Here is a 27,208-nt window from a genome sequence, read left to right as displayed (position 1 = left end):
GTGAGTATGGTACATGGGGATGGGAAACGAGCAACTGCACTGTAGGATTCGGAAACCTAATCCTGGAGGAATGAGTGGGGACAGGATGCTGCATGGGTAGTGAAACATGATCGTGAGTGGATGTGGCCCCTAAATCACCACAACCCCACTGGAGCAGCATGGAAAAGGGCAGCTGAATAGTGGGCTGGGGATTCAAAGTCATGTGGCTGATAAGGAGACTTTGGAGGTGCTAGAAATGACCTAGAAAAGATAGTCACGCAAGTGGGTGATTATCTGCACAATGCGTTACTTTGTGTCCATTGAGTGTTCCTTCTGTATCACTTGATTCTGGTGGCTGGTCAGAGAATCACGAAGTTGAGAGCAACCATGGATGCTGCCCATCAGGTAAAGGGCTTCACTCAGACCTCAGTGTTTGGAGCCATGTTTTTATGGTTGTGACTGCTGTGATGCCCACACTATGCTAGGGAGTAAAAGTGAGGTTAGATGGGGCGGGGGGGGGGGGGGGGGGGGGGGGGCGGAGGGCGGGGGGGGGGATGGGAGGAGAGGAGAGGAGGGAGAGGAAACTGCCCTCGGGGTGTAAAATAAATGAATAAATTTAATAAATAAAGAAGAGTGAGTTTAGAGCCTTTCCTGGCCTTTGGGGCCCATGATGATACCCCCTCACCCTGTGTCTTCAGATGCAGGAAACACTTCATTCCCCAGCTGGTCAAAGCTTTCCTCAGCTCTTCCCTGAGAGTCACCTCCCTAGAGATCTCCAGGCAGGGCTGTCACGCTTGGGTAGCAGCCAGCTCCCAGTGAATTCCCCCCATGGCCTACTTGTCAGTATGAAGTCCGAGTTTTAATTTTGCACAGGTTGAGGTAGCTCTTCTTGCTGTGGGGATGGGTGCTGTGCAGATTTCTGCTCTCCAGGAAGCCAAGACGAACACCAGATAGACTATCTGAGACCAGGTGCCTTGGTTCCTCAGCCTTGCTTCTGCAGAAATCAGGAGTGCTTCCCCTGTTTTTTTGGATTTTTTTTTCCCCTGTTCTTGACGTCAAGCTCCAACAGCCAGCGGAGGAGCCCTTCGCCTGGGCGGTGAAGAGCGCAGGGAGAGTGGCGGAGAGGGAAGCCATAGCAGCAACAGCTTGGAGGAGGGAACTGACTATCCCTTGCCAACACAACCCCGGGCAACGCAGCGCTGAAGAAAGAGACCTGCGGGTTCGGGGAACCGCGGGGTTACTGCAAAGAGGGGCGGGGAGAAGGCGGGGGCGCTGCATGCAGCGCGCTGGCTCCAGCGGTGCCCGCGGGGAATGTGACATCAGCAGCGCCGGGCGCTTGCGGCTGGAGCAGGCTGCTCGCCTCGGCCGCTCGGTGCACACCTCGCCCGGGGGAGGACGCGGAGCCCGGCAGGCGGCCGGGATGTCGGCGAAGGAGAGGCCAAAGGGCAAAGTGATCAAGGACAGCGTCACCCTCCTGCCCTGTTTTTATTTCGTTGAGGTGAGTTGGCCCAGAGCCCTGGCATAATGCAGATCTTTCCGGACAGCTCCGGAGCGAATTTGGGTCCTGGGAAAGATTGGTGACCACACCGGACCACCAAGGCGTGCGCCGCTGTCCCCAAATGCTAGACCCTTCCCCTTTCCCCCTACAGGTTTTTCTCCAGAGCTCCCCTGAGTCTGCTTGTGGGCACCTGCCAACACCAGCTGGTTATCACTAGGGGTGGCTTGCTGGGTGGCATTAGGGGAAGGGATACCTGTGAGAGTATAGGTCTAGTTTTGGCCCTGTAGCGCCAGTGTGCACGGCGTCCATAAGTGCCCCGGAGGGGCCATGATGCCTATATTTTGGAATTGGCAATTTTTGGTTTGCTGACACGGTATCTAGAACTCTGTGAGCTTTTGGTGGGAATTCAAATGCATACAGCTTTGCCTGGACTATAGAACCAGAGGTGTTTATGTGGTTTTAGGATTATTGGTGGCTTCTATTAACCCTTCAAAACCCTTCTCCTACTACAGTTGCTATGGTACTTCATCTGCTTCTAAAATTGGGTCATTTCTAGATGTCAATCACCAATCTACTGGCCTTTTTGCCATGGTGTGTGGGTGTGTGCACAGACAAATATCCATACATATGTATACAGCACATGTAGATACATACAAAAACGGGTGAATGTATATTTTAAATGTATGACATCATCTGAGTTCACGATCTGTATCTGTGCTTTTATTCTGACCTGAGCAGTATCACAGTTAAGCAATTAACATGGGATTGCACTCATAATGAACCTCTCTGACTTACCTAATGCAGCATTTGAGGGAGGAACAGTTTATGGGAGGGGTGTAAAGATTGACAGGTACAGGATTCCATGTACTGTGATCCATTGCATTCGGAAGACATTTTTAAGCAAGGGGTTTGTTAAATTACAGGTGGAGAGGGGATTATTGTATAAATTTAGGAAAAATCTAATAGTTTTAAGGGTAAAACTGTGCTCCTTGTAATTACATCTCAGGTCGAATAGAGAATTTTCCAACTATTGCTGCATTATAAATAGCCTCCCTTCGTTGTCTTTTCAGCCAAACATGGAGGTTCTCACTTCTAAGAACAGATTCAGTATTTGATGATTGGGAGGCTTATCTGGATTGGACAAGAGCCACTGTCTTGAAACTTAGGGAAGAAATGTTGTGTCAAGCTTGCCCTTAGAGATAACTATACATCTGGAAGTTTCCTTTATGTACCATATATTTTTAAATGATTCAAATGTTAAGATGTATGTGACCTGCATAAGTTTCAGAGAAATGACCTGTGACCCCTTTATCTAGGGCCTATAGAAATAAAGCAGAGAGAAAGAGAGGGGGAGGGAGCCCTGGTCTCTTAAAATCATTGTTTCTTTATTGCCCTTCTTTTTACAAGGAATCTTAAAGCTATCGCTTGGGTGATTGAAAATTGTGGGCCCAGAAGATTCCATGAACAGAATGAAGGAGTAGGAAAACAGGCTGCCTGCCTTCCAGATCAGTGGTTAGACCACTTGTGGCATTGCTAATCCATTTAGTGGTGTTTCTTTCCAAAGCACTTTCAATCACATCTAAATCTATTATATTTATTGGGAAGAAATTAATGAATTGTTGGGTCTGTCTCTAGGAGATACTCACTTAAGTGAGTACACCAGAACACAACTGTATGGCTTCCTGAATGAGGGTACAAACCAAAAAACCTAATTATTCCCTTAAGGAATGGAAGTACAGACTTTTGAGGAAGCTTTTATGGAATACATGCCCTTTAACCTAGGATTTTAAACATAAAGGTGTTTATAATTCATGGCAGTCGTGTCTCTGGGAACAAATATCTTAAAGTGTCATGTATTTTTCAGTAGAAATCACTGCTTTCACTTTGACCCACTCCAACACCCTCTATGAGTTCCTTAGCAGGACAAGTTACAGAAAGATCGCTTGAAGACAATCATTGAGTTTATTATAAGATTTGTTTTTGCATTCATTTTCGTGTTTTGCTTTTTGTTTGCTGATGTTTTGAAATGGGATTCCATGGAGCCCAAGCTGGCTTCATACTAACTAGTTGCAAGACAGGCCTTGAATTCCTGACTTTCCTGCCCCTCTTCCTTCCACATATTCGGGTGGTGGGCATGCACCCCTGTGCCTGCCTCACAGATTTTAAATGAGCATCTATAGCACTATATTTGGGGAATAATAGACTTCTAATAGAGAGCTGCAAATTTGGATTGCAAATTATCTCCCTTAACCTTAAATGCATGATGAACCGCTAAAGAGACGGCACAAGATGGGAGAAAGCATCAGTTTTCCAGCTATTTAGTAGTTGGCATGAAACACTACCCAGTTCCTTAGGAATGACTCATTCTGAAGCTTGTGGGATGAATCTTCGCAGGATGAGTCTCTTTTGCAAGATGAATAAACAGAGCCTGAATTAACATGTCAATAAAAAGCACTAGAAGAATGGCACCTGGCCTTGGAGCATAGTGTCCTTCCAAGATCCCAGGGATTAAGATAGATGGCAAAATACAAGTAACTCTCCTTCCATCACCTATCAGGCCCAGAGCCTAGCTATCATAACTGAAGTAAGAAAAAGTGTGTGAGAGAATCAATATTGGGGTGGGGGGAGTATTGGAATCTTGTGATGGTGGGGACAAAGCTGTCTTTCTTCATGACACTTGGTTGCTTTAGATTGCTATTTACAATACCTATGTGACACAGAGGAATTTAACTGGGAATTTTTGACTTGGACCAGAGTGTTAAAATCAACTAAGATGCAATTCTGGCAGGAAAATAGCAACAATTGGTTGACTGGCAACAAAATGGACCTTAAAGATAGATTGACCTGGTTCAAAAATCACCTGTGCCATGTAGTTGATAATTTTGACTATGTTTGCTCTCTTACTCCACATTTCTTTTAATATGATAAAAAATATGTAGGCTTAATATGAATACTCATATAGAAATATATATGAAATTTTTATAATAGAAAATAAGATGCCTGTTTCTTAGCTGTGGAATATACTCCACGGTTAAAGCATCAGGCCTGTGATAAGATGGGTACATTGCGTTGTTTCCTTTTCTCTTTTACAATTACCCTTGACCTGAAGTGGATTCTTTCACTGCTAGACTGGACAAGATCTACTTATTAGTTCACACTGTTCCCCAAGTTTCTAGAAGGGGTTTGAATTTCACAGGTTCCATGGAATCAATCTGTAATATTGGTCATGCGTAGGGACAATGGAGTGCTCTTAATTTTGTAGAGGAAATGTGACCATTATTTATGAAGCCCTTAGAAGAAAATGCACCTTGTTGTTCAGTCTTCAGTGGTTCTGTTTTAGAAAGAAGCCAATGAGCCAGTGAGATGGCTCAAGCCCAGTGACCTGACTTCAGTCCCTAGCACCCACGTGGTAGAAGGATTAGAAGGAGAGGATAGACTCACTCCCACACGTTGCCTTTTCACTTCTATATCATAATGTGTAACACGAATATATATATATATATATATATATATATATATATATATATGTATACATATGTATATATATATATATAAAACCACAAAATGAATAAATTAATTTTTAAATGAAAGAGGTCATTGTTATCTAGATTCTTTTTTTAAAAAAAGAAAGATTAAATAACATAGCAGAGTTTACCAAACAAAAGTTGAGGCAGAGTGGGCACCAATTCAGACTCATGTTCACTATCACAGAGACTGGTACACCTGGGAAGCTGGGGTGGGATGATCACTAGAGCCCAGGAGTCTGAAGCCAGCCTCAGCAGCACTTTGGAGACCCTGACTCAGAAGTAAAACAGCAGATAAACAAGTAACAACCAAACAGGAAGATGTCAAAGGTGAGAGGAAGACATGCTTCCTCAGCTCAGTAGTCCTCAACTGGAAGACACTCAGCAAAAGAATTAGCAGACAGTGTGAACTACCCACACTGTCTCACTAGCCAGGAGCTAGTGTCCCCAGGATAGACAAGGAGTAGGGATGGCCCAGCCCCCTTACTGTGGTAAAGTACCTCTATAATCCTGTAGACACAAGCCACAGTGTTCAGCTTCTAAGTTCAAGTAATGCTGTCCTTGTATATCACCACATTCATTAGTGAATTAATAGGCAGAATGTTTCCTCTTTTATCTTTGGTTTAGCTGAGAAAGAGGTTCATGGTTGACAGTAGCATCCTATGGTAGTTTGAAAAACAAGATAGCTTCTATAATAGCACCCTACTTTATGGAAAATTTGGATGATTCAGTTTTTCAGTGTTCAATGTGAGAAAAGAAAGGTCAGCTATGGAAGGACCCTCAACCAAGCTTATATCCAGGGCAGCCTTATATTAAACCAAAGTAGACCAAAATGTTCTTGTATTTTAATTTGCAAAGTCCTTTCCAAGTGATAGGTGTCTCATCTATCTATGTTGGTAATTGCAGCTAAAGCACAGCTAGTATTAGCCTAAGGCTTTAGGGGCTTAATCACACAGCATTACATTCAATGAGGCTTATAGTCTGGTTGTATCCCCTTTATGCTAAGCACTATAACAATCCCCTTGTTCTCAGACTCATATTTTTTTTCATTAGTCACACTGCTCAAAAATCATTCGATATGTAGTATAAACACATGATAAATCTTTTGTAAAATCCCCAAAATGGAAATTCTGAAAGTAAAATAAATGGGGCATAGATTTCTTTTTATTTAAACATTGTTCAACTTTGTAGCATACTTTCCAATCTCTGGGATAATGCTTACCTATGGGAGCAGAAGAAATATTTAATGTATATTCACATGTTTTGCAGGAATATCCATAAAAATAAGACTGAAATATTTTGTTTCTGGTAAATAGATACACATGCTCAAAAATCTACACATAGATGCATATAAACACTGATGGTGTGAAAAAAATCATGTTTCTCCACTTGGCATATAAAACAGAATCAGAAACATTATGTAACCTCAGTATTTTAACCTCAAAATAAATTAAATTATTTCTTTTAAGAAAGTTTTGTTTCAAAAAATTTATACCTTAACTTTAACTACCATGAATCCACAACACTTCTGTATTCGTATCATCTTTTTTCAAGTCTACATAGCTTATTTGATCTTTCTGAAATACAGTTTTTACATGAACATTAATATCTGCAAGAAAAATAACATTTCTGCATTTCTATGTACCAAAATAGTAACTGTGAATTTCCCCTCCTTTTCTGGATTAGACAGAGATAGTCTCCTCAAAAACTACTCTAAAGCCTGCCAAGTGAGATGAGCTTGCAAATCACCCCTCCCAGTTGGTTGTGATCCACAAAATGATGCAAAGAAAAAGTCAAGAGAGAAGAGAATAGATTTCTAGTCATAAGGACAGAATTAAATGGTGGCACTTCTGCAACACCAAGTATGGAGCACATAACCTTCTGTCAGCAACTCGGCGCTTCTTCTCTCCTGAGGCACAATCTCCGTCTTTCTCCATGAGTAAAGCTCTCCTATATTTTTATATCAGGAAAAAAGATTACTTCATGTCCATTGGCTTCAGAGATTTGTAATGGTAGTGGCAGTGATAGTGGTGGTGACAATGATCTTAATCATAAAATAATAAAGTATTATGAATTTCAAGTGTTCTTTGGGCGGCAGAAGCTCTGGCTACATTATCATTAGTCCTCTGAACCACCACTCCAATGGGGTAGTTTGTTCTTGTTTTGGGGGGGTTTTGCCCTTTGTTTCTGTTTTGTGATAGAGTCTCAATTTATAGACCCAGGCTTGCCTCAAACTTGGACTGTCTGCCCTTAGCCTTCCAAGTGCTGGAATTATGCCTACCCTCAAACAAAGCATTATTATCTTTTTCTTTTAAACCAGAAAATTGTAGATCAGATAGATAAATGTCTTACCAGAGATGTATTACAGTTAATGGAAGAAGCCAAGATTTGAGTACAGACCCATTTTGCTCACACACTGTGATTGCACCATGTGCATCACACTTGATTCCAGCTGGATTTGGTGAGTAAAGAGACCTGCCTCTCTTTCATGTGGCTTGCTTCATAGTATTGGAGGTCATGCGCTTAGGTAAGTCTAGTTGGGATTTTTGTCAGAGCTGAGGAATAGAATTTTTCTGTGCATTTAACTATTGAATTTGGCTTTGTTGATACTATTCCTATTCAGTGGTAAGTGATTTCCTTCCAGCGTGGATGTTTTGAAACTATAATGATTGTTCACTTGCAGAATGGCAAATGGCATTCATCAGGTGCACTGGATGGAAAGGAAGATTTGGAACTCATTGTTTAAGGAAGTGGAATGGATAGGATGAGTTCATAAAGTGATGGAACTGGAGAAATGACTCTTAGTAAATAAAGACAAAGTGAGGCTAAGCCAAGCAGGATTGGGAGAGGCATCGCAAAAAAACTGACTGGAATTGTGTAAGATATGTAGTCCAAATAAACCCTTTACCCCAATTAAAAAAAAAAAAAAAGAATACTGAACACAGGAGTGAAGTGCATGTGAGATCACTGGAGACCTACTCTGTGAATGAAGCTTGGAGATCTCTTAGATAATCAAGCTGTCTAAGATGACCTCCATGAGGCACAATGGTTGTTTTTTATGCTGGAAATGTGTTACGAATGTCATTGACAAAACAATGTCCTTTTGGAATGAGTATATATTATACATATAAAAGCCCAGGCTATCTCTCAAGCAAGCACTCTTGTATAAAATATGAAATTAGGAACTTTTGTTACAGAATGAACTCCATCATCCAAGAACATCTGCTCTGACTAAATTCTGTCAGGTAGAAGAAAACTGTTTTCAAAAGTCAGAGTTAACTAAAGATTTGTACAGTTAACAGCAGACCAGGCATAGGACCAGTTCTCCTGACTTCTGCTGTAGTAATCTTTCCTGGTTATTATGATTTCTAGAATTCCTTTATTAAATGTATTTTATTTTAAGATAAATTATATTTTACCTCATACATGAATACAGTGTGCTTTGATCATGCTCACCCCCACCTCCAATTCTCCCTAGCTACCTTCTACATCCCCTTCCTAGCTTCATATTATCTCTCTTTTTAAAAAATAACAAGCTGGGTGGTGGTGGCGGGTGCCTTTAATCTCAGCACTCGGGAGGCAGAGGTAGGCGGATCTCTGTGAGTTCGAGGCCAGCCTGGTCTCCAAAGTGAGTTCTAGGAAAGGCGCAAAGCTACACAGAGAAACTCTGCCTCAAAAATAAATAAATAAATAACATACTGAGTTAGTGTTTCCCGTATGGAGCATAAGCAACCTACTAGGAGCCACAACCCTAAAGAAAACTGACTAAACCCTCCCTCAGTGGCCATCAACAGTCAATACCTCCTTGTGGTCCTAATCCATGCTGGGATTTTGATTGGTTTGGTCTTCTGCAGGTAACTGCAGCTGTAGGAGCTCAGGAGTGAGTAGCCCTGTAGTGTCTAGAAGACACCATTTCTCAGTAGTCCTCCCCAACTTCCAGTTCATAAAACCTTTCTGCCTCTTCTTCCACCATGCTCTCATTCTTTATAAGAGAATGTTCTGGTCTGAATCACAGTTCATGCAGGTCATGCTAATTCAGCATGTAGATGAACTGTGGTTTTTATCCACCCGTGCCTTTCGTGGCGTCATGTTAAACGCAGTCAGCACTGGATCTGCTGCTTTTCTGAATTGTTACCACTTTTTTTGGTGGAGATGGTTGAATTGAAAGATGAAAATAGTAAAAAAATATATTTTCCCATCCCATTACCAAACTGTTCACATATAATTTCTTCACTCGATATAAATGGAGTCTCTTACAGAGAGGAAAGGAAACACTGGAAGAAGTAAGATTGTGATTCACAATAATATTTATAAAATAAGCGAATTTACCATTATTCTTTCGTGTAATTTTTACAAACGTATTTTCATCTCACCTAACTCTTAAGCACAGGTTAAGAGCAGATATTAACTCTTATTTACTAGTTAAATAACTGATACAGGGAAGTATAGGGACTTGCTTAAAACCCAACTACTAGGACTGAAGAGATTACTCAGAAGTTCAAACATTTTCCCAGTAAGTGTGAAGACCAGAGTTGGATCCTAGATGCCCAAATAAATGTCAAGTGGGAATGATAGCCAACCTACAGGGAATTCCCCAGAGCAAGCTGGCTAGCAAGACTTGCTGTATCTGTGAGCTCTGGGTTTGATTGAGATATCCTGTCTCAATGAAAAAGGTGCAAGAGCAAGAGAAGATGATTCCCAATGGCAACCTCTGGCTTCCAGATGCAAACACACCTATACACATTTTCATCTGCATACACACACACACACACACACACACACACACACACACATACATACACACACACAGAGAGAGAGAGAGAGAGAGAGAGAAAGAGAGAGAGAGACAGACAGACAGACAGAGACAGAGACAGAGAGACCCAAAGAAAGAGAATGGAAAAAGAAAGAAAAAAATTAGCCGGTGATGTTCTCTCATCTTGTCATAGAGAAATACACAATTTACATTTAAACTATGAACTGTCTTAATTATGAGGTCCATGAGCATCTCAGCTTTATAAGGTATCTTCTAGAGTAGGTTAGAACTGAAATTCTAGATAACTATGTAATGAAATAATTTCTTTCTGGTCAAGTGAGTTTTGAAATATTGAACGCCAAGGCTAAAAATGCTAATTATGATATAATTAATGCTGATGTGTTTTTCTGTGAGTAATTAGACCCTGAATCAACTAGCACTGAGGTTCATTACTGTTTGATTGGTTGTTTTTAAGTCAGAAAACATTGCCAATCAACATGGGAAAGTATAATTTCTTGTTTGTTGTAACAAAATGGCTTCTGACTATTCTAAAACTGGCCAACCCATTTGGCATATTAAGAAGAAGAAGAAATATTCATGATTAAAATAAATGTAATTTTAGTAAAAGTGAAGAAAAATATCAGTATATGTAACAGACAAAGATTGTTAAAAATTGGAACAGTAACACTCAAGAACAAATTGTCAGCAATATGTCACCAAAAGCCTGTTCTTTGGAACTAGTTACAGGTAAACCACCACCTCAGAAGGTTCCAGATTCAGACACTGGTTCCTCATACACAAAGTCCCAATGGGACCAAGTTACTATGTCAAATAGATGTTAAAATGGTGCTTTGGGGTTGATTAATTTTATAATTTTATGACCATCGATTTACCCATTAAATACATCATTTAGTGATTGCTTATGATGTGCCTCTGTTAGTTGGATGGAAACAATATCTAAGCATTGTTGGCAAATTTCCTACCAGGAAGGAAATTTTCAGTAAATTGTTATTGAATGTATGAAACAAAATAAGGCTAATAGTAGAAACATTTGCTTTCCATTTCAATTTTTTCCCCTAGTACTGAGATCAAACCCAGCTGTGCAAAAACTACCACAGAGTTACATCTCCAGTCTGTAGCTTTTCCGTAACTATCAAATTTAGTTTGTGTCAACATTTTTAACTATAAAGTGAATGGTATATCAGAAACATTGGCCTGTCTTTTAGATCATTGAAAGACTGGAGATTAGTGTCAATGTCTGTGGTCCACATGAGCCCTCATTCAAAACTCTGCTTAGACTTATTTTATCATTTAAAGGGAAAATACTATGGACTGTTTGTTTAAGACAGAAAGCAAACCAGAATATCTGTATGGCTTCTCTTTTGAAATAAAATCAATACTTAGAAATGAAAACGCTACTCTATCTAAACATAATGCTCATCTTGTTTTCTTTGATCAACACCACTCAGTAGATAATATACAAAGGAAAATGTTTCCATATTTAATTTTTAAATTCCTCAGTGATTTTGGAAAAGGGTAGGTAACAGGTAGCTATTTCAAAGAAAGGAAATAATATACAGCAATTACAAAGGTGAACTCAGGAGCCAGATGCCTTGAGCTGGTCATCCAGCTACCACGCTGAAAAACTTTACAAAAAAATCATTTAAAAAAATCTTATAATTTATTCATGTTCTGTTCTTTCATCCATAAAACATCTGTAATAGTAGCATATTCCTAAAAAAAAAAAAAAATCAGTCTTGGAGATTGCCTAAACTCAAATATGCAAAGTCCTTTAAATAGTACCTGTCAAATATCAGAAACATTAAATTGCTGTTAGTACCATATTTTTGAAAATCAGCTGTATATTACAGGGAAAGAGAAATTATGCCTGTAAGAAAGGATTTACAAAGCAATTACTTTCAACACATGAAATACTGGTCCCCAGCCTCAGGTCTTCATCTCTAATTTGGTTTCAAGAACAAAATTTTTTCCAAGACAATGCACATACTTCAGTGTCTAATCATGTATAAGAAAACAATCTTCAGTGCCAGGGGTTAAGGCCGATGCTCACAAAGCCCAGCCCCCAAGCCCGATGTTACATCAATGTTCAGATAACAAAGCAGCCACTAAGTATTAGATTAAGCTTTACTAATAAAGCCTTGAGTGGCCGTCATTAGTCTTCTTAGAGCTATAGACATATAGTTTATATTCAGGCATAAAGGCATAGAACAGATTTTCCCCATTAGATATAAAATATATATTAGGTGTGGTAATTATTTTCTATTAACCAGCACTACTATTGGGAGGATCCAGTTGAAGTTTCTTATGTTCTTGAATGCTAACAAAATCACTAGAATTTCAAAATAAGAAATATTTCTTTTGGTGTGTATGTTTGATATAAATAAGGCTTTCAAGTATGAGATTTTCTACACTATAAGACTACACTGTGTGTGTGTGTGTGTGTGTGTGTGTGTGTGTGTATGTGTTTCACGTAACAGAAATAGCCTAAGTATATGTCATCTCTTTTCTAATCTACATAGGCATTAACTTATTCTACACTGAGGATTATCAATGTATCAGGAATAAAGAAGTAATTAAATAGGGCAGAACAGTTTCTCTGCTCTAAAAGGCACTGTTGTTTAAATAGGAGAGACCAACTAATGAGCAATTTTTATCCCAAATAATGAATGATGACTGCTGTGACTCAGGCATCCGCAGAACACCACAGTGTTCCTGAGACAGGAATCCTGCAGAAGCACCAAAGGCCAGAAACCTTTCATAGCCTGAAATGTGCTCAATTTCTGATGCACTAAGAACACTTCACTAAGGAAGATAAAAGTGGAGACAAAACTATCCCAAATCCTAAATATTTAAAACTCTTAAGGTATCACCAAAATAAATAAGAACAAGGAAAGCTTTGGAGAAACTGCACAAAGAACCTCTAAGGCTTTTGAATGCTTTATTAGTAGGACTGCAGCTTGAACATATCCAGCATCCCCCATTCTTGGGGCTGCTCAAGTCCCTTGCACACATGGCTCCCTCTATCCTTCTGTCCTCTGAGCTGGCATGGCCACTGACTCCTGGGGCTACTTTTCCTGAAAAGCATCAGACAAATGCCAGATGGCAACATGTAACAGAGCAGCAGTAAGATGTAATGGGGGCACAGGATTCCAGGAACTTAACAGAGCAGGATTCGGTTACTGGCCTTGCCACACAGACCTCAAGCACACTGTTTAATGTATCTGGGGCAGAGTCTTTATTCTAAAATATATCATAAGATTCCCAAGGAAGTAACTGAAATTAAATCCGACAAGTAGGAGGAGACCTCAAAATAAAAATCAGTGTCCACACCTCTCTAAGTATGAGTACGCTCAATAAATTCTGTTTTAAGTCAAATTACAGTGTGATCTATCAAGGACAGATCATAGACTTGAGCAAGGGAAACACTTGTCATGATTAGTTGATAAGGAAGAAGTAAATATAGAAAGTTTAAGAGTTAAAAGCAAAAGGGTAGCCTGTTTTCAAAGCACATAAGTGTAGCTGGAATTTTCTTTGGGCTGCCAACAGTTCCAAATGAAGTCACAGAGACTTGTTATTAAATATGAAAGCTTGGCCTTAGCTTAGGCTTGTCCCACTAGTTTTTTTTTTAACTTAATTTAACCAGTTTCTATTCATCTACAATTTGCCTTGGGGGTTTTACCTTTCTTGCATTCTGTATGTCCTACTTTCCTGCTTCCTCCATGTCTGGCTGGCCAGTCCCTGGTGTCTCTTGGTCTCTTTCTTTCTCCCCTAAGCCTAAATTCCTCCTCTTACTCTCTCTACCTGGAAGTCCTGCATATACCTCCTCCCTCACTATTGACCACTCATCTTTTTATTAGACCAATCAGGTGCCTTAGGTAGGCAAGGTAAACCAGCAACCCATCTTTACATGAATAAACAAATGCAACACATCTTTACATAGTTAAACAAATGTAATACATCTTTGCATAGTTAAACAAATATTCTGCAACATACAAGTTACCTACAAGACCCATTTTCACCTTGGGAAGTATAGTCATTGTTATACACGAATTGAGGTGGGGTCAAGTTAAAAGTAACAAGCAAATCAGTTCAGAACAACTTCCCTGGACTTAGGGAGCTGAGCAGTAGTCTGGTGCTCTCACTGACTTCCTGATGGTTGTACAATTTATATAATTTATCACCACTTCAGTTTTCATACGTAAGTTGAGGATACCAACAAATACATAGACTTCATAAAGTATAAATTCAATATTACAATCTATTAAGATCAGCACAGTACCTGGCTTAAGTGCCTCAGTCCTCACCACATTCTAAATATTATAAAACAATGATATTTCCACTTTCTTTGATAGTAACTTCCTGGTTTCTTTCAGTCAAGTGAACACATTTAAGTTCATTTAGTGAACACATTCAAAACAGAGATTTGTACAGAGATCTGACTTTCAGATTCCTGAATTTAGCATAAGACTGGTAAGGTACAAACATTTATAATCAGAGGCAAATTAACAAGTCTTTTAATGAAGCTTTATATGAAATGTAGCAAGCGGGAGCCTCAGTTCTGAACAGAGGGCAGAAAAATTACAGAGAAAAAGATATGAAAGAATATTTGTTTAAAAAGAAGAAAGATAGCCAGGCAATGGTGGCCCACACCTTTAATCCCAGCATTAAGGAGGCAGAGGCAGGAGAATCTTTGTGAGTTCAAGGCCAGCCTGGTCTACAGAGCAAGATCCAGGAAAGGCACAAAAGCTACACAGAGAAACCCTGTCTCAAAAAACCAAAAAGGAGAAGGAGGAGGAGGAGGAGGAGGAGGAGGAGGAGGAGGAGGAGGAGGAGAAGGAGGAGGAGGAGAAGAAGGAAACTGTACTAATGCAGAAAGTTAAATGTCACTTTTCACATGTAAGCATTATGGGAACCTGAGAAGATTTTGCAGAGCATGTGATGTGTAGACATAGGTCAACATTTTTAAAAGAGGAAATGTCATACATGGAAGGTCATGAAGGTCATGAATGTCATTCTAAAAAGTCCTCACATGCTTTGGTCTTAGCAGGGTGCTATTAGTTACATGATGTGAATTCTATGAAAATCAATCTGTAAGCCATGGTAGCGGGGAGGAGAAAAGAAAGTGTGAAAAAGTAATGGAGACAGGAAAACTTGATGCTCTTATTCAGGGTGGTGACAGCTGAAGGAGGCGAGAGGAGGTCGTCCTTCATCACGTGGCATGTGGAAGATTTTAGAATCAGATAGCTGTGGAAGGGTTCCTTATTTCACTGGTGATGAACAAAGGCACAACAAGTTGAGAACTTGTCCAAACCCTCAAAACTGTAGACTAAATGAAGGAAGAAGCTGGCTTATCTGGGCTCTGAGGCCAGCACTGGTTTCCCATGCTCCCGCTGTCCTGTTTCTTGTGTGAAAACACATCCCATTTCTTGTGTGAAAACTAGTTCAGATTTCTGGACCTTCGTATAGTAAATATTCATTCTCACCTGTTCTTTCTTGGAGACTGAAAATGTTGGTTTATTCTCATAACCCATTCTTGAGTTTCATTTATTCATCTGAATATGTTGTAATTAAAGCAACATTGGTTTTAGAAATCATAAAGCTTTATACTATATTTTTGACACTATTATTGCCAAAATTTTGAGGAAATATTGTCTACACAGAAAAGAAACTGCCATGGAATATCATTAAAGTTTATATAACAGGGAAGAGAAAATGTCCTCATCACAGTGTATTACCTTTTGACAGCTTTCTCAATGGTCAGTCCTATTTCAACAAATGTATTACTATGTGAAATCTCACACTCTGTGCATGTGTTCATGTGTGTATGAATATACGTGTACCTATATGTGGAAGCTAGAAGTGTGTATCAGTCTTGTTCTTCATTCTCCACTTCATCATTTGCCTGTTTTCTTTTGTGTGTATGTGGACTATGTGTGTAGATGCAGGTACACATGTACTACAGCGCTTGTGTGTAGAGTTTGGGACCTTGCCTAGGAGGCATGAGAACTTCCAGAGATTCCTCTTTCTCTGCCTCCCATCTCTCTATCAGATCACTGGGATTAGAGAGGTGGCTAATACAGTCAGCTTTCATGTGGGTTCTATGTGATTTTATGAGACTCACAGAGGATCCCAGCTGTGATCCTCTTGGTTGCTCAGAATGTGTTTTATCTGCTGAGCAATATCCCCAGCTTCTCCACTTTAATTTTTGAGGCAGGGTTATAGTAGGAATCTTAAAAGTTCTTATTAATAAAATCAAACCTGAGGCCACTTATTGGGGTGAACGCTGGAAGATCAGAGAAGCAGAACAAGCCACAGCTTCCTCACCCCACCAGTTCCTCAGCCGGTCTTGTTTCCTCAGACTCCGAATGGGTCTCAGCTGAACTGCTCTGCTCAAAAGCCTAAAAGCTTAACCAGGCAAAAGCTTCTAGTTTCTGGTCTTCATGCCTTATATATCTTTCTCTTTCTGCCCTCACTTCCTGGGATTAAAGGCATGTGTTATCATGCCTGGCTGTTTCCAATGTGGCCTTGAACTTAGAGATCCACAGGGATTTCTGTCTCTGAAATGCTAGGATTAAAGGTGTGAGTGCCACCATTTTCTAGCCTCTGTATCTAGTGGCTGTTCTGTTCTCTGACCCCAGATAAATTTATTAGGGTGAACAATACTTTGGGGGAACACAATACCACACAGGGTCTCTCAGTGAGCCAGGAGGTACACTGTTGATCAGAAGGCATCAGTTCTCCCGCTCTCCCCTCTCCACCCCAGCACTGGGATTACAGCAAAGGCCACATTAGTTTATTTTTCACTTGGGTACTAGGGATCCAATTCAGGTCCTCATACTTTCAGCAGTTTATTAGCTGAGCCATTTCCTCAGCCCTAAATTCTCCCTTGTATATGATTTTGGGATATCTGTCAAAATGGCTTTTAGACTTCCCTTTTAAATTTCTTATTAATCTAAAAATATTCTTTTGAACAATTTGCGTAATTATGTTCTTTGACTTCTTGTGGCATTATTCATAGCAAAACCAAGATAACTTGGTTGAATTTTTTTTATCAAGTGTAGCTCTTCAAAAGTGAGGATACTGCTTATGTTTAAACAATCCTATGGCCATGGAGCTTTCTCCTTCCTCCTTATAATTTTTACTCTCCAAATAACACATTACTGTTTGCCGGACAGCTGTGATTAAACAACCAAAGGACATCTCAATTGAATCAATTGAATAGTTGAAAAACAGAATCTTTGATCACTCCTTACCAGGTTTTTCCCAGCATTCTTCTTCCTAGGAAATGGCCCTGCTGGCCCTACTACTTGGATTGCACATCCCTGAAACCAACCTTTATTGTTTTCTCTTCTTCAGTGACCATCCACAGGATTCCTATCATGTCTCCACAACTATAACCATAACTAGTGAGTTCTCTATAGCTCTAGTTCTGGGTCACCTAACGGTCATCTCCTCTCGTGGACAGCTGGGTCTACTCTGTATCCGCTGGAATTCAAGCCATTTGAATTGGAAAGTTCTTCCTTCCTGTGTTTAGTTTGAGCCATGCACTTGCACCTGCTACATGTGAATACACATTTTGCTAAGTTTTGAAGGACATTCAAATTTTCACTGTACCTCTACCTTAGGATTCCCACTGTCTATCCTCAATTTCACACCCAGAGAGATCTTGGTAAAACATATATCGTGAGTTCTGTTTTACCTCTGTTCCATCTCTCCAAATGTTTCCAGTTTTCCTTGCGTAAAATCCGAGCTCCAACCATTGATTCCAGTTCCCTGCTGTGTCTGCCTCTCTGACATCATCTCAGGTTACTTGCATACAATTAGATTGCATCTAAGCTAGGTCTTGCTTAAGGTGCAGGGAATCCAGGCATTGAAATACTACCACTTTCTTCTTCAGACAATGTAGTTTTTCCAATATTATTTCTTAATTTTTTTAATCTGCCTTCCTCATCTAAAAAAAAACCTATGACATTAAGGTCTCTGTTTAATCATAACCTGAACACTGACTTGTATGATCAGGTGGACTCTCAATAGATATTTATTAAAGCAAACAGTAAGCAAATCATCCAATAGTGCTGTGTATGTTGAGTGGGCCTTTGTGGAGACTCAAGAGGATCTTCTAGGATTCTGAATCCACCATGGCCATGAAATTTTCCCAATACAGGAACCAGCATGTCTTTACCAGATGGAAAGCAAAGTGAACGCTCCCCAGTGGGGATAAACCATGTCCTTAATATCGGCTTGCTGAGAGCAAGTAAGCTACCTGTCCTAGATAAGATTCCATGGTAGATTGCACCAATATGTCACTAAAACCCATACATAAGTATAGATTTTTATTTTTAAAACTGACATGAGAAAAATCAACATTACACAGCAAATATGATCTTTTAAAATAACTTACTTTCCCTGGGCTCTGTGCTCCAAAAGTTACCATTTTCTTTTCTTTTAAATTGCTCTATCATACAAGTTCCTTCGTACATAGTAATTATAAGAATCAATCTGTTCTTTTGAAAACCACTTTTCTACTGTTTGGGTAATTTTACTTCTCAGTACTGCTCATAAAACAGGTTGGCTCACAATTAAGGAATAAAATACCTATACTTGCCTATGTGCACAGTTTTAAATCTTCAAGATTTCATTTTAAATGCTATCAAAAATATGTGTGACTTTTCCTATTATGTGCATATAAAATTCTATATATGTTTTCCCAAATTAGCACATCTCATCTGCTAACTTTCTTACATTCAAAAGCAACTTCTGTTGCTAAGCATCTCAGAAATGAAAAGACACTTCTCAAGATAAGCATGACAGAAAAAAATTGTGATTTAATCCAGTGTACTTGGGTGTTAAAAGACAAAAATTGATGACACAGAAAGAAGATAAATGACCTTTTAAGAAAAAAATGAAGACACTGATATCAAAGGGATAGAGAATCATTCCTAATCTTAAAAACAAGTAAGGTATTGAAACAGGCTTCTCCGGAAACACAGATGACTATTATTCAGCTATAAAAACTGACTAATGTGAGAAAGAGAAAAAGACCTAGATATTAGTAATAGAAATTAGTTTAATCACATGTTAACTCATTGTTTCTGTGTACCAACACATGTGCATCTCCTTGGATGTCATTATTATATTAGCGAGCACTAATGGCAATATAGAAAGTATGATCAGACCACAGCCTACAGATTTTAGTTTGGGAAAGCATCAGACCCATTCTATATACCAATTCTAGAAAACTCAAAAAAAAAAAAAAAAAAAAAAAAAAAAAAGGAGCATGCAATAATTTCCTCAAGAAAAGAAAAAGTTCTAGGGAATTAAGGTGAGCGTCAAGAAGTATGAGAAGTATGTTGCTAACATTATACAACGACATTGGACAACTTTAGACAGCAGCCATCCTTATCTGCAGAGGATCCATTCCAGGAAGATCTGAGGCTACCTGAAGCTGTTTCTAGAAACCCTGTCTGCACTTTTCTTTCTACACAGGCTTATGATAAGGTTAACTTAGGAATTAGACACAGTGAAAGATTAGCAGCACTAATAATAAATGTGGACAATCATCACATCCTATAGTAAAGCTTGTTGTAAGCTTTCGCATTTTATCCATAGATTTTCTGCTTAGTATTTTTAAGTCACAGACTGAAAAAAAAAATGTTCATAAGGGGACCAAAGTACTAATCTCTATTCTAGGTACTATGTCATCTTCTTTACTGTATTAGTGTATTTTTTCTTGTCAACTGACTGGCGGTGGTAAGCACTCCCAACACAGCCGATTTCATAGATAAGAAAACTGAATTTAAGAAGCACTTCCAACGTTATCTCTGGTACAAATGAACATACTGTTGCTAGAACCTCCTAGTCACCTGAAAGCCATCCGACTCCACTGTTTCTACCACACTGGCAAACTTCTAAGCATTCTTTCTCATTTCCCCACACACATGCACTAAAAATATTACCTCCATCCTTTGGCTATGTCTTTGCTAACACAGTTGAGCATGGTCTACTCGTGATCAGACACAAACATTCAATGGGGAATATGTCTCTGCTAAGGAAGGCTAACTTCATTTTCAGATTGATTGTTGTGTTAAAATGTTGTACATTTGTAAGTTCATGAGTTTTTAAAAAGGGGGATCATCAAATGTTATTTGGATGGGCACTAAAGATCTCAGATCTCAAATATGACTCCCATGTGTAAAATATGTGCAGAAGAAACAAGAAATTTTCCAGAAAAAAAAAAAGAAAGTAGATGGGGAAATCTGGTTAAAGGTGAAACATTTAGCATTGAAATAGAGAAAATCTTTCCAATTTTACAGAAACCACAATTTAAGATAAAGCCTGTTTTTACTAATTAATGCATATCTTAACTGAAGAGTAATAAACACAGAACAACCACAAGCTAACAGTAATCCTTTAAATTGATGCTAGTTTATTATCTGCACCATTTATTTCTGTTTAATTTTTGGAAAGGAGGATAGAATAGTGTTTAATACATAAGACTTTGTTGAGCTGGGTTCATCATCTAACTACCACTTGCTGTTATAAATGTTTATCACCTAAAAAACAAGGACAACAATATGACCTATCTGTCGAACAATAAGATTTAAATTAAGTTGAAATCAGTGAATCACATTAATTTCCAAAACAGAAAATTATCTGGCATGTAGGAGCTGATATATTTACTAAATTAAAGATAAAATGTATTAGTGTAGATTCAAGTGGAAATTTCAGTCACATGCATACACCAGAGAGAACTGTTTTATAGGTCATGATGGAAAGCTACTATTACTGTATACCAGGTTAGGAAGGAATGTGAAGAAATAATCAGCTGTTTGGAGCCATCCAATGATAGTGGATAAGATAAAAACCATACATATTTCAATGAATGTTTTGTTCTGTAAAAACCACCCACTTGAAAACCAGAAAAACAAACCATATTAATCACCATTCATCTCTAATTTTTCAATAAACCCAATGCCCACTTCATTACAAAAAAAGACTTTCTGAAAATAGAAAGTGTAATTCTATCTTGCATATTTAATTTTTAAACAAGTAGCCAGAAATCATTACTGGTTAATCATGTTCTTATAAAAAAATATTTCAGCTGGGTGGTAGTGGTGCACGCCTGTAATCCCAGCACTCAGGAGGCAGAGGCAGGTGGATCCCTGTGAGTTCAAGGCCAGCCTGGTCTACAAAGCGAGTTCCAGGACAGCCTCCAAAGCTACCGAGAAACCCTGTCTCAAAAAATAAAACAAAAACAAAAACAAAATTCATATTTGATTATGTAAACATTCTGTGTTCCACAAACATCAAAACCTTAAACTAAAAAAGGGCGGGGCGGGGGGTGGGGGGAGACGGGCTGTCCATGGAGGCAAGAGACTGACATGTGTACCTTCCTCACTCACTCTCCACCTTATTCTTGAGATGTGGTTTCTCACTGAAAATGAGCTGCATCAATCCTCCTAGACTGTCTGGTCAGTATGCTTCAGGAATCCTCTTCTCTCTACCTCCCAAACTCTGGGGTTAAGGGTGTTGTGTGGCAAGTTTATTGCATGGATAGTGGGGATCAAACTCAGATCCTCACATATGCAGAAAGAGCAGTATAATGATTGCTCCATCTGCTCAAGGCCAAACTAAACTTTTCTGAATGATACCTAAGTCTGTAATGGTAGCTCTGACAGGTTTGCTATTGAGCAAAGAACTCACATTTTCTTGCAGACTGTGAGTAGTTCACTCTCTGGATCTTTTTCCTCCTGGATGGCCAAGCATATGTCATGTTCTCTGTATGATACCTAACATTTATGTGATGAAAACCTGGAGCATTATAGGTTGAACATAAAACAAAAAGTTAGAAACTACAAAGTGATTGATTTAAGGGTAGCCAAGCAGATAGCCAATGAAATTAAAATTTCAGATAAACAATGAATAATTTTCAGTGTATTTATCAATCATTGAATGGGATATTCTTACAATGAAAAGTTAGGCATTACAATCTAAAATTCTTTTTTTTTTTTTTTTTTTTTTTTTTTTTTGTCGGAGCTGAGAACTGAACCCAGGGCCTTGCACTTGCTAGGCAAGTGCTCTACCATTGAGCTAAATCCCCAACCCTAAAATTCTTATTTCACTGGTTAGCATGCATTTTTTTTTTTTGATAAATCTGGTAACTCCAATATACTTACTGTCATACATTAAGGTTTACACATTTATTCAGTCAGTCACTTTTTGGTAACTAGTTACTGGCCACTAAAAACTACTAAATAATGCGTTGGATATTACTATGTGCTAGTACTAGTTTTATGCTCCAGGGACTCAGAAATAAATAACATTGACATATTCTTATTTCCTTAAGTATTTATTGCAGCAATAGTTTATAGAAGATGAAAACTAAATAAGCTATTTGTTAGTTTTGCTAACACAATGTTAATTTGCAAAGTAATTTTGATTAATAAGTGCTATTGAGAAAGAAAAAGGTAGATGGCACAGTTGAGGATGGATCAAAGTCCAGCATGGCTAGAGGGTACAGGACAGTCCCATTAATGGTAGAGAAATGTCCCTCATGAGCTAGCGAAAGGACATGAGAGGAAGAAGGAGGCACAGACGTAAAGGAGCATGGGATGGAGTAAATTTCACTCTCACAGGATAAGCATGAATAATGTGAGTGTGGTCAGCAGCGTGCTGAGGAGTGATAGAGTGTGGAACAAGAGTCAGACTCTGGGACAAAGGCCAGACATTGAGGAAAATTCCATTCCATGCTGTAGCTCTTGGTTTTTGTTCATGTTAGACACTTGGATTTGGTTCAGGTGAGAACGGCAACCAACAGGACGCTTACGGTGGGACGTGAAATGAGTTAGAATATTTCCAGAAGTCTCCTTGTGATGTTAGTGGTGACGAAGTGGATGAGAGCTTTGGTAAGTAAAGAGAAAGGTGGAAAGCCTAGGCAAAGGGTGACAGGTGAGAGAGGCCTGGCAAGGTAGATAATAACTAAGAGGCAATCTGTGAATGTCAAACCCACAGCACTTTAAGAATGCATTTTACTCTGCCCCACAGAGGGGCCATGACAGAAGGGAAAAATTCCACAGATTTACAGCTTCAAGATGTACTAATTCTATTTGTTCCATTTACAAAAATAGATTGTCTCCTGTGTCTTTCACCCCCAGTTGCCTATATTGGCATCATCGGTGGTTAGCCTCTATTTCCTGGAACTCACAGATGTCTTCAAACCTGTGCACTCTGGATTCAGCTGCTATGACCGGAGTCTTAGCATGCCGTACATTGAGCCAACACAGGAGGCCATTCCATTCCTCATGTTGCTTAGCTTGGCTTTCGCTGGACCTGCAATTACGGTAAGAATTGACCCCCAAATTTTATTGTTCAGTCCCAGAGAACAAAAGATGATCCAGTTTGTGTAGCAAGTGTGCTAAAAAAAAAAAAAAAAAAAGATTAATTCTAACCCTTGGACTGGGAAGATCTTGTCTTTGGGATACATATTGACATTATCATGTAGTTGATTGCCTAAAACTGTTGGCATTCAAAGTTTTAAAAAATTATACGATTTCCAAAAATGATTCATTTGTATTTATACATTATTGTGAAAAAGGGTTTATAATTACACAATTATTCTTTTTTATACAGTTTTTCTTAATGAGTACTATGTTATTGCTGATATACTTTTAATTGATGTGTTTTTCATGTGTTTGCTTGCTATTTGAATTCTAGGGAGTTGAAAATAAACAAATATATACCCTCTCCTCAAAAATTATTTTTATAACATTTATAGATTCAGTTTTACTAAATAAAGTAGCACTTTATGCTTATTATAAGCAATGAGCTTTACCAACTGTAAAGAGCTCAAAACTCACCTTCTGGTCATGCATGCGTGCATGCATACTACACACACACACACACACACACACACACACACACACATGCGTATGCATGCACATGGATAGTCATACAGAATGAGATCCTTCAGATTCACAACAGGTATCTATATTTTAAAACATGTATGAATCTACTAGAAATTAATTAAAACAGTTGTTTTTATTTTTAAACTTTACTATAAAAAATGTTGCAAAAGAAAATCACATGCTAAAACTATCCATGATAAACACTATACAACACAGTGAATTTCTATACAGAAGTTGTGAAGCTTCACATTTTATTTTATACTTCTACTAACGCGTATATGCACTTATCTACAACCCAAAATGGAAAATCCATTGCAGGGTTATATCCTCTTTCATAATGAATGCATGTTAATTGCCTGCATTCAATCTATCCCGATCCCCTGATATTTAATTTTCTTTTCTCTTTCCTGCATGACATCCTGTACCAACAAGCATACTTGTTTACTTACATGCATGTATTGCTGACTAGATTCAGTATGTAAGGGAAAGCATGCAGTTTTATCTTTCAGATAATGTGAAATATTGCTTAATGTTGTGCGTTGTAAGTTCATTTATTTACCTACAAATTGCGTGATTGCATTTTTCTTTAGAGCTGAATAGTAACATCAGGGTGCAAATATTTCTAGAGTAGGGTACAGAATTCTCTGGGTATATGCCCAAAAGTAAATATTAAAGTCATACAGTAGTTCCATTTTCAATTTTTTTGAGAAGTCTACAAATGATTTCCACAATGGCTGTGTTAATTTTTGCCTCCACCAGCAGCAAATAAGGCTTCCCTTCTTGCCACACCCTCTTCACCATTTCTTGTGACATTTATTGATGATAGCCATTCTGACTAAGGAAAGGTAATATCTTAACGTAATTTTAATTTTCATATTTCTGACAGCTAGGAATACTGAGCACTTTTTAGAATAGTTATTAGCTGTTTATATTTCTGTTTTTGAAAATTATTGAACAGTTCATTTGTCTATTTGTTCATTGCCAGTTTTATTTCCTTGGTATTTAATTTCTAAACAGTTGTTTTGATGTGTCACTACACACCACAAGTAGCATGTTTCATGTAAATCCATTAATAAATAAGGTTAGCCAAAACTTAGTGTTTCTTCTGCCCTGACACTACTACCCTAAAGGACAAGAAACACGTTTTCCAAGGTGGTATTGTTTGCTTATGCCAGAAGGAGCCTTTGCTTGTCTCTACCTCTTTCATCACACTCAAGAATGTTGAACAAGTGACGCTAAATTAAAAGGCACACTTAAATGGATCTTTTATAAGATTCTCTGATGCACTGGCCTTTTGAGTTTCAGTACAACAGTTTTTAAAAAGCTTCTTTGTAAACTTTCTAAACTCTATGCTTTCATGTAGCCATGACTTCATATTCAAAGTACCATCCTATAGTTAATAATAATAAATTATTTACACTATTAATACATTTAATAAAATATTTGGATAAAATAATTGAAGCCTAATTTATTCACTTTGTAAATTAATGGTATTTTGAGCTCCAATGAATTCTGGGGGTAGGGGATTAGAAATATGTATGAGGATCTTGGAAACAGAGAAGACTTCTTAATGGGTGATATTTCTTCAAATAGTAACATCTTCCTGTCATTTTAATTAGTCATTTGACCATAACAGAACTATTGTATTTGTTTTAAACCTATCACATTAGGCTGGGTGGTGGTGGCGCACGCCTTTAATCCCAGCACTTGGGAGGCAGAGCCAGGCAGATCTTTGTGAGTTCAAGGCCAGCCCGATCTCCAGAGTGAGTTCCAGGAAAAACTACTCAGAGAAACCCTGTCTTGAAAAACCAAAACAAACAAACAAACAAACAAACAAACAAAAAACCTATCACATCAGAAAACATGTCTCAGCCAAAGTGCAGTATATGGATTTAATTGATACATCTGGAATAAAATGCATAAAGTACTCCATGGATGTGAATGACTCTGGTAAAAAGAGTGTTTATATGCAATCATTTGAATAACTCACATTTTATAGATGCAAAAGGGCTTATTCACTAAGCTATGAGTGAATAAACTGAGCAAATAAACAAGTCACTTGGAAAATATCTCATTGTTATGTTCCATAACAGGAGCATTTAGCACATGATGCTTGTTCTCTTGACATTGTTGCATGTATTGAGAACAATGACCTTGGCATCATCACAGTGTTCCTACTTCTTTTGAATCCCTTGAGTCCCGTCACAAAGTCTCAACACACAGGATAAGGATGCTTCCTAGGTAGGACATTAGGGCTTGAAGACCTAGGAAATTAATGATGATCCACCACCTCTTCCTTCCACTGAGCAGAACCCAGTGCCACATCCTTCCATGGGGCATTTCTGTAGTGCCTCCATCCTGCCATGTGCCTCTTGATGTAAAGAGAAGTAAATCAGGAACTGTTTGTGTTTAGGGATATTACCTCACCCCTTGAAACCTTTCAAGGCATCAGTGACATTTTTTTCTTCCACAGCAGTTTCATAGACCTGAGAGAACAACTTGGTGTTCAGATGAGCTTCAGCATTGTCGACATATGATAGTATCTGACCCCCTCTCTCTCCAAATATATACAGTTCTTCTGATTTTGTTCTCATGTCATTGTTCTTTCTGTTTTTGGGGGGCCTTTCCCCTAAATAAGAGCTCTTCTAGGCATTGATTCTGTGGCACACAGAGTCATTGTGACATTACTGTAACTGTGAGCTTGAGGCCAGCCTGGGCTACCAAGTGAGTCCCAGGAAAGGCGTAAAGCTACACAGAGAAACCCTGTCTCAAAAAAAGTTGCTTCTGTAACTCCTGCCATTTCCCAAGAATGAAAATTAACAGACTCTAATCTCTGACCATCAAAGATGCCAGTTTTCTTCTCATCTCTGTAGCTGAATAAACTTGGTACAAAATTGGGATTCCTGGGAAGAAGGCAAACTCAGGCTTCACAGGGCTTGGCTCTTCGAGCAGCATGGTGTGAGGAGAGGGGCTAACTACACAGAACAGAGAGCCTGGTGCATTTCCAGGTCTCATTTGAAGTAACAATGTCAAAAAACATTAGTCAAAAAGAATGAATAGTTCATTCAGCATTGGATAATATGAAATAAATTCCCCTCTATGGTTTCTGTACTGATTGACTGTAAAAAAAAAAAAAAAAAAAAAAAAAAAAAAAAAAAAAAAAAAAAAAAAAACTATCATACCATGTGATATTTATGTTTGCCTTATCTTCAGAGTTCATCGAAGAATATTATATCAAAAATTTGTGAACAAATTAAGTCATTACAATTATATACACACCACATCACCTGTACAACTAACTTTATGAAGCACTTTGTAAAACAAGTAAAAAGATTTTTAATGAGAACTTAGAAGCTCACCCAGAAACATCTAACCTCAACCATTGTTCAATCCTAAGTACATTCATTATCATTACAGTGACATGATCCACTGTATCTGAGGGACTATTAATCTCTTGAAACTTGACTTTCCTCAACTCTATGCATTTGTGAAACACTATCTAATTTGACAGAAATTTATTAGGACTAAT

At 38.5% G+C, this 27,208-nt stretch overlaps 1 protein-coding gene across 1 annotated transcript in view; it reads left to right on the top strand.

The window, feature by feature from the left end:
• Positions 1 to 825: 825 nt before the first annotated feature.
• Plppr4 (phospholipid phosphatase related 4) overlaps positions 826 to 27,208 on the top strand; it is a 38,831-nt gene continuing 12,448 nt past the window's right edge. Inside the window, exons 1-2 of the mRNA XM_036189946.1 lie at positions 826 to 1,477; positions 22,930 to 23,115. Coding sequence (XP_036045839.1) covers positions 1,256 to 1,477; positions 22,930 to 23,115 — 408 coding nt within the window. The 5' untranslated portion in view covers positions 826 to 1,255. The remainder of the gene's footprint in view (positions 1,478 to 22,929; positions 23,116 to 27,208) is intronic.

The sequence above is a fragment of the Onychomys torridus genome, chromosome 6, assembly GCF_903995425.1.
Source record: "Onychomys torridus chromosome 6, mOncTor1.1, whole genome shotgun sequence".
NCBI classification, from domain to species: Eukaryota; Metazoa; Chordata; class Mammalia; order Rodentia; family Cricetidae; genus Onychomys; species Onychomys torridus.
The sequence above is the reverse complement of the archived record's forward strand: the minus strand, read 5'-3'. Positions and strand labels throughout refer to the sequence as shown.